At 41.0% G+C, this 8,611-nt stretch overlaps 1 protein-coding gene across 1 annotated transcript; it reads right to left on the bottom strand.

Moving 5' to 3' along the window:
* Positions 1–446: 446 nt before the first annotated feature.
* On the bottom strand, positions 447–8,611 carry LOC124261307 (cytochrome P450 2U1-like). The gene is made up of 4 exons (XM_046695615.1): positions 8,213–8,611; positions 5,596–6,114; positions 1,895–2,335; positions 447–1,093 (listed from the first exon to the last, which is right to left on the bottom strand). The coding sequence occupies exons 1-4, from the start codon at positions 8,235–8,237 to the stop codon at positions 912–914; spliced, it is 1,167 nt and encodes a 388-aa protein (XP_046551571.1). The 5' UTR covers positions 8,238–8,611; the 3' UTR covers positions 447–911.

The raw sequence follows: 8,611 nt of genomic DNA, 5'->3' as shown, positions 1-8,611 counted from the left end.
TTCATTATCTAGAACTTGGTTTTCCTTCATCTTCACAACTTCTAAAACGTATCTCAAAGAAGTTATACGCCGTCTACATGGAGACGTGGCAATTGAGTCCATTAAGACAATCAGCAACTTGGAGAAGAAGTACATCCGATCATCACTTGTTTGATAAGGGTGTTAATATCTACGCCGAAACGTCGCAGTCATTGCAATAAAGAAGTTGAATATCCATAGAACTCGGATTTCCTTCATCTTTACAACTTCTAAAATGCCTCTCAAAGACAGTATTTTGTTCTGAATACATAACGACGCGGCATACGGGGCATGTGAGACTTTGGACGCAGGCTGTCGTTTCTGAATGCAACTGCATTTTAGATGAGTTCAACCCAAACAGCAAACGACTTGCAATGTTAATGTAGGTCAGAAGAATATATGGAATTAAATATACTGACAAGTCGTGGTCGATGCTCTGTGAAGGTTTATTCTGAATTTTGCTTGCTGAATGCTAATGCTGAAATACAGAACACAATAGGAGATTTAAAACTATTTGTACTATATTTTATGAAACCGTCACATCTTTACAACTTCTAAAATGCCTTCTAAAGACAGTATTTTGTCTGAATACATAACGACGCGGTATACGGGGTATGTGAAACTTTGGACGCAGGCTGTCGTTTCTGAATGCAACTGCAGTGTTAATGTAGGTCAAGAGAGGCCCTCAAAGTACATACACAACAGGGAGTGTATTGCCAGTTAACAAATAGGATGCCTGGACATTTCATTTAGAACCGACCTTCTTAGTCGGGGTTTCAAATGTTACATTTAGGTCGAGATTCCTAGATTCTCAATAACAGAAATGGAAAACGTTTCGCATAGAAACCTACCGTACAAGCGCATATAATTATTATGAAACGGTGCTCTTCATCTCAAATGTTCCTTGGTATTACTTTGCACTTGAAATGGGGAGCAGTATGGGCAAGACCCATTATTCCTGTCAGGGGTGCCAACGTTCCACTGGGAGGGACCAACTTGAACCTTTGAATCAAGGTGGTCAGAATCAGGAACTGTTCCATACGGACCAAAGACTGTCCCAAACAAGCACGGCGTCCTGCCAAACAAATTAAAATATAGGAACGATTATTGCATGATCAGCACAAATGATATACCTTTTTTGCTTACCATACTTGTGGGGTTTGACTACACCATGATATTTGATATCGTTATAGTTCTGTTTTCATTTTCAGTCCAGCAGATATTATCCAAGCGAACGAACAATTGCTTTTCAAAACATGGTGCAGTGTACGTTTAGAGTGCCTTTCCTTGAAAACCTGAAGGCTTGGTTGACACTCATTTCTGTACCGTCGTCCAGTACAGAACCACCAACAAAGTCAACATTGACCTTGTGATTATGTCTAAAATCCTCATTTATAAAAACTGTGGAAATCCTTTCATTATGAGTTCTTGAGAGCGAGGGTGAGGGCATGCATTGATATGATTCTTTGTTAGGATATCAGTATTCTGAATGTCTTATTTAGTACGATCAACACCAATAAAAGTATATGCAATATATATGAAGCATTTGTGGAGTTGACTTTATTGTGAGCGTTGAGCTCTGAATTTCAGATTTTCGACTTACGTATTCTACATTTGTCTCAATCCCTAAGGTCAATATGGCTGACAGTGTTTACTTCGTGTTGGTGTGTTACCCAGTGTTGAACCAACGTGAGAGGGGAACAACTCGACCCTGTCTAGGCCCCTCACAGAGAAGCGTTACCAAGCCCTTATTGTTATTTATCTTGTTTTCCCAGAGTCTTGCCAAACACCAATTACTATCAAAAGGAACAGTCACTATTATTGGTAGTATCAGCAACAAAATCAGAAACGTTTACAACATCAGTTAAAGTCTTACCAAGGGAAAAGGGCACGAATTCCTCCCTCTTTTGGAATTTCCCTTCATCGTTCAGAAAACGATCGGGTCTGAAATTGCGAAGATCCCCCCACGCCACCGGATCGTGAAGCACTGAATTTAACACGGGCAATATAGTGACACCCTCAGGGATGGTGTAGCCCATGAACTGGACATTGTGGGGGACTGTATAGGGCATTCCTGTGGGGACCGCATCTGCGTGTCTCAACACTTCTGCATACACAGCCTCAACGTAAGGAAGGTTGGGTTTGTCCATCATCGTGGGTAGTCTCTCCAGCCCGATGTGTTCTTTGATCAGCTGGAAGCACTTCTCCTGGACCTCCGGGTAGTGGAGTAGATATAGAAGTGACCAGTTGAGGCTGTTGCCGACATCAAACGTTCCGGGAGCAAAGAAGTCAGTCAGAATCATATGTAGGTGACTTTCTAAACAGAAATGGTAATCTTTTCTTAACACAATGCAACATTTGTAATATATTTCGTGACTTCAATTACTATATTTAACTGTTTGTGCCAACAGGAGATTGTTTAAAATTTATAAAATTGTGCGACATTTGTAAAATGTAAAGCAATAGATTTCGTGACTGTGAGTACTAACTCCTCGTTTAAAGGGACCATGAGGAGACTGTTTGCAATTATTAATTTAAAGCAACAAACTTCTACCTAAGAGTTCTATCCGACCACATCATAAGCATCAACAACATTTGGTTTTAAAGCCTTCTCCACATTATAACAAAGGTATGCTTCCTATTTGCATACAAATATACTGGGCGTCATTAATAAAGGGTCAAATGATATATAGCACGTGTAAAGAACATTTCTCAGAAATAATAGAACTAAGATTGTCATTATATGTTTAATGTGTTGACAAACGTGATACATCGTGACATACAGACAAAAAGTTCAAACGGCACCAGCAAATATCAGTTATATATAGACCAAATCACCAAAATGTAAATGTCAAACATGAAGCACTCGGTCATTCGATATCTTGTGTACCCTCCTCGAACGTCCAAGACACAGGTGCACCTCGGTCATGCTCCTTATCAAGTTCATAAAGAAAGCTTGCGGAATCGCATTCCATTCCTCTACTAGAGCTCTGTGGAGTCCTGGGAGATGCACTGGTGCTGGGCGACGTGTGTACACACGTCCTTCGAGTTCATCCCAGGCATGCTCAATTGGGTTGAGATCTGGCGAGCATGCTGACTACTCCATTCACTCTACGCCCTGCTGCCTAAGGAATTCTGTGACAAACCTGGCCCTATGAGGCCTAGGTCGTCTTGCAGTAAAGAGGGTCGACCATAAAAGCCATGCATAGCTTGCAGGAATGGTACTGCTATAGGAGCCAGAATGTCCTTCAGATAACGCTGTCCGGTAAGATAACCGCGGGCAGTGAAGTACATGCAGTATAAGTTACTCCTGCCCAAACCATGACTGACTCCCGACAAATCAGTTATGCGTGGCCCCAGTTGCATCTGTGATTAGCTCTCCATTGCCACGATAAATCCTCTGCCGGCCATCATGGAAGGACAAATTTAATCTGCTTTCATCTGTGAAGAACACACGAGACGATTGACGTTGATTCCAGCGGCCATGATGTCTACTCCATCTCAAACGCGCCTCGATGTGACGTGGTGTTAGTGGTGGACGAACTGCAGGTCGCCTACACCGGAGTCCGCCTGCCCTTAAACGCCGGCAAACGGTGCTCCTGGATATCCTTACATTGTTAACATTGAAGTGTTCTGTCTGAAGATCTGCTACGTTAAAGAATCTGTTACGTAAGGCAGTGTTAATCATGTGCCTATTAGCTCGGACAATTGTGACTGGGGCGACCTGGTTGACGAGCATATTCCACGGACCCATTGGCTTGAATTCTCTGCCACAGTCTACCAATAGCACTCTGACTCACATTAAGGCGGACAGCAACCTGACGCTGAGTTTGGCCAGATTCCAAAAGGCCTATAGCCTGACCCCTTTCAGCAAGTTTCAATAAACGTCTCATTTTAAGCTGCGATTTCAAACAGGTACCTGGACAGTGAACGACAGTGAACAAACATCAATGCATGTGTATTATCCTCCACTTTCCATGGATAGAGCGACTTGCACGTGCAAATCATTGCCATTCAAGTGGCATATTGACAATTTCCATACTGAAAATTTGAAAAAGATTGTGCCATTTGTAACAGAATATATCGAACGTAAAACACAACTTTGCAGCTTCTGATACCTTACGCTTTGGACTTACAGTAACAAATTATCAAAAATGCAAATTCAACTTAAAAAGTTTTTTTTTTTAAAATACGCTATAAAAAAATCCCTCGAAAACGGAGTAAAACGATTCACTAAAAAAAGCCCAGCTGGGGTGAAAAGTGGTTTCAGAGCTTTGCTGCCCTGCGCAGAAAGCGCATGCGCAGTGAATAGGTTCGCGCGGCTCGAACCGGGATGCCCGGATTATAAGGTCGTGAGCAGGAGTAGTCTAATCTTGGTTGTGTACACAAACAACCAAAATAGTAAATGATCTACTCGTTACATAAAAAAAACCTTGTTAAGGTTCTAGATCTACTCAGCTGTGTGTCAATCATTGAGGCGTTCGACATTTCAAGACGGAAAACCTTCGTTGGCAGTGAGTACTCGGAGTAGGCTTTGATGTGAGCTATTTTTCTAATGTTTTGTTGATATTTCACAGGCGCGATTTAACTGTTATATAATTTCATTTGACTATTTCGCCACACGTTCTTCTTACCGAGTCACTTTCTCAGTTCGATACTTAACAACAACGTCATTATCGAGCATTGTCAGGATTCCTAACTGTGATATTGATATGCCTCTGTCATCGACAAAACTAAATGTCTGTTTTATTGACACCCATGTGTCCGCCTGCCTGTCTGCTAATGACAATATGCAATACACAACTTCAATCATTGACCACGCGCAATTTGAACTAACACCTATCAGGCTATACACCATAAACAAAACACATTGATTTATGGCTCGTGCACCTGAGTTCTATCTCTGTCACATTATGCAATTACACAGACAGGCAGGTGTGATACTTGTACACATGACATATTATGATGTTGATTGCAAAATGTTATGCACAATAAATGAGCATGTATTTACAAAACCCAACATCTCTCTCTCTCTGCACACACACACACACACACACACACACACACACACACACACACACACAGAGAGAGAGAGCCCTGAGCTTATCGGCAAATGAACCAGCCAATGAAAGTACTCGTTACACTTAAGTGCACGCCCACCCGCTCTGACTGGGTTCAGTATCCCGGGGCTTCGTTTCGAGGGTAGTAAACCCAAGAACAAAATATTGCACTTTTGATTTGCAATTGTACGCTTATAATTTTGTTTATTTGTTAGGTTTTCTTTTCATAATCTGCAATGTATATTATATCTCATGAATAAAGGATAATTGTGTTTTAATTATGTATATTTTGTTGGTTGCATCTAAGCTTTAACGAACGTAATAATGACATTTCATCGGCCTGGTGTGTTTTTCCATACTGTTAAGAAAGTTTGTAAGACATTCAGTTGTATATATCTCAAACAAAAACGAAGATTTTACAACTTTTAATAAATAGTGTTACCAATAGGTTGAAGACACCGAGTATACATCAGTTAATTAATACAGACACCCGCTCATTACATATAATTCACTTTACCATCAAACGCCTTGCCCTCCTGCTTACTGCCTCGTACCTCTTTGAGGAAAGCTGTGGCGAAATCTTCAACGTTGTCTGCGTCAAAGTTGTTGACGCGGTCCTCAGCGTGACGAGCTACCTCTTTCTTCAAAACCGTTACGTTTTTCACAAGACGTTTATAATTAAAGAAATCTCCCGGTAGCAATCTCACGGCTGGAAACAGATCGACCATGTTTGAATTTCCCATGTCACTTGCCATCATTTCTACTGCGCCTATCAGCTTTATGAATCGTGGGTCGTTGTATTCATATTGACGCTTTCCGAAACAAAGTCCACAAATTATGTTGCACATAGCATTGAGGATCAGATGTTTACAATCAAAATCCTTTGAACCTTCATCCTCGAAAGCTTTCAAAAGGAAATTCAACTCTTGGTGTATTTTTTCTTCAGCGGCAGAACTTGCCATCCCTAATTCTCTGAGAGTGTTGACAGCGAACTTTCTTTGGTCTTTCCATAGTTCGCCGCTTGTGCCAACTATTCCTAAAACATAAAGACATTTATATATGTTATTTCTTGATATCGTCATGAAATTAAGAACTTGTATGTTTCTTTTGTGTTGTCGATATTGTTATCGTGCTAAAATTAAGCAAATGTATATAAAATATAATTGATTAATTTAGCTTTATTGTAATATTTGGTTTGCGATCGTATAGATATTTTGGGTACAAACATATGCTCACTCAATACATTTGGTTTATTATACGCAGTGATCGCTTTAGGCAAACATGTCACTGCACAGAAAATCTATGCCTGCACTGCGGTGCAATAAAATGTGAAAAGTCAGTGGGGCTATTGTGCACAAGTAACTCTTCCCCCCGGTCATATCTATCTATACGATGGACATAGGCAGTTAAAACAAAGATGGTTTTTGTTTGTCATGCGAGCTGGTCATCTTGAATGGAAACTGTGTGCGTGGCACGAGATGACAAATCACTGTGTTCCGGGTTAAGGGGTATATATGGCGGGCAGGTGTAGGTCCTAACCATCACTTGCACTCCAGAAATAAACGGATGACGTCACAATTCTGTGCTCACGGTTTCCTTCTCTGTTCAAGGTTCCCCAACAACACAATTCCCCATCTTAGAGAGAGGTCTCTACTTCTCAACAAGGAGGAGGCCTCACAAAATTATCAACTAGACGAAGTCGTGTATTTAGACCAGTAACCTCACGATTTCAATATGTTATATAAATGGGAAAAACAGAAATTACAAACAGAACATCTACCGACTAGTGGGGTCAAGGTGACTGATATCCCAACACCCATCAAGATGCGGGTAAGAGTGAATCGTCAGCAATCGATCCTTTTGTTGTAAGAGAAAACTGAAGGGATCATGTGGTCAGGTTCACTGGCTTGGTTGATATATGTCACAGTTTACATAGTTGATTAATATTGCTGAGTAAAAAAACAAAGAAATCAATGAATGTGTTTCAAAGTTCGAACGCAGTTTCTGTTACCAATGATGTCATACATATTTTAGCATATCAATCAGTTTGGTTGCATACCAAATATGCTCCGAAAATGAATAAATATTTAAGTCTCACTAATCACCATTCTGTTAACAGGTGCCATATGCATTGTTCTGGGCAATAGTGGTGACATACTTTGTGTATCACTTTTCAAACATTTTCAGATACTCGAGTCAACTTCAGCTTCACTATTAGTCAAGGCTTTCAGCTCATAATCGCTGTTTTCTCTCCCTTGGCCTTTCTTTTGTCGAAGTGCCGTTTGGCGTAAAACATGTCATCGCATTCCAGGTATTCGGATGGCTAATAAAGTATTTGCAGTTTTTCGCTGATATAGAACTGTAAATGGTTTCACAAAATTTCAAAAGACAACCTTATATGAAACAAAAGCAGTCATCCAACTATTTGTAAGGTCTGGTTGACGCAACTACCCTCGTTTTAGCGAGGGTAAACGCCAGCATCCAAAAACGTGTGATGTCTAAAACAGTGGTAAAGGTGGTATGTAACGGTGGTAGGACAATAGGCCCACAAGGACATAACACCCTCAGACAAAACACCCCTAGGCTAAATGTCCCCATGACAAAAAGCACTCAATGGGTGGGACAAAAGGTCCTCAATGAAGAGATGTAATAGAATACCAACAAATCTTTTTTTCATTCCCACATTAATACAATATAATATAACATTAAATAGCATATGTAACCATGCCGTCATATGATTCCGTGGTACTTACGTTTCCATGGTATTTTCTAATGACATAATTTCTCACGAGCCACTCGCCAAATCGCGCCACCTATCGATTGTTTACGTTCATCAGTTGATCGGCACAGCTCTGAGCAAAATATGTTCAGACTTTCATCAATTTGCGTACGTACAGTCATCTACTATTAAAACCTAATGCAGCTTTATGTCTATTTATGCTGAAGAAATGTGACTGAGGGTGTTTTATCCTATGGGCTGAAATTTGCAAGGGCTTTTTGTCCTGGGGGCATTTACCCTAGGGGTGTTTTGTCCGAGGGCTTTTTATCCCAGTGGGCTTATTGTCTGCCCACCGACTTACCCATGTAACAACTGTCCCCTAGAACTTCTTAATGCAAACTAAACAGTTACCTACCTTTGCCCTCACACAACATATCCATGAAAAAGGAATGAGGCCTGTATGAAAAAACGTCGGCGTTCTTGACCAGGGCCTCCTTGATAACATCGTAGCCGTTGAGGACGATAACCGGCTTGTGGAAGAAGTACACGCTGAAGATGTCGCCATACTGACGTCGCAGATTGCTGAAAGCGACTCGGGGGGTCTGCGTCTATTTGAAAAATGTTGCCCACCAGTGGTAGAAGTGGAGGTCCGGGTGGTAATCCAGCAGGACGCCGTGTTGACAGCCACAGTATTAGTAATACAGTAACAAACACCAGTATCAGAGATGTATTAAACATCAACATCCCCACCAGCAGTGCGATAGAAGCCATAACAGCAGCAGTGTTTGAATTTAACATGGCTGCCATTTTAACA

The sequence above is a fragment of the Haliotis rubra genome, unplaced genomic scaffold, assembly GCF_003918875.1.
Source record: "Haliotis rubra isolate DU_JTF1 unplaced genomic scaffold, ASM391887v1 Scf795, whole genome shotgun sequence".
In the NCBI taxonomy this organism is placed as follows: Eukaryota; Metazoa; Mollusca; class Gastropoda; order Lepetellida; family Haliotidae; genus Haliotis; species Haliotis rubra.
This window is presented reverse-complemented; position numbering and strand designations above follow the sequence as displayed.

Coding starts and splice junctions, on each gene's coding strand:
- LOC124261307 (XM_046695615.1), bottom strand. CDS start 8,237: ATGGATATGTTGTGTGAGGGCAAAG. Junction 6,115..8,212: donor TATGTTGTGTGAGGGCAAAG/GTAGGTAACTGT, acceptor TTTATGTTTTAG/GAATAGTTGGCACAAGCGGC. Junction 2,336..5,595: donor GGAGGGCAAGGCGTTTGATG/GTAAAGTGAATT, acceptor ATTTCTGTTTAG/AAAGTCACCTACATATGATT.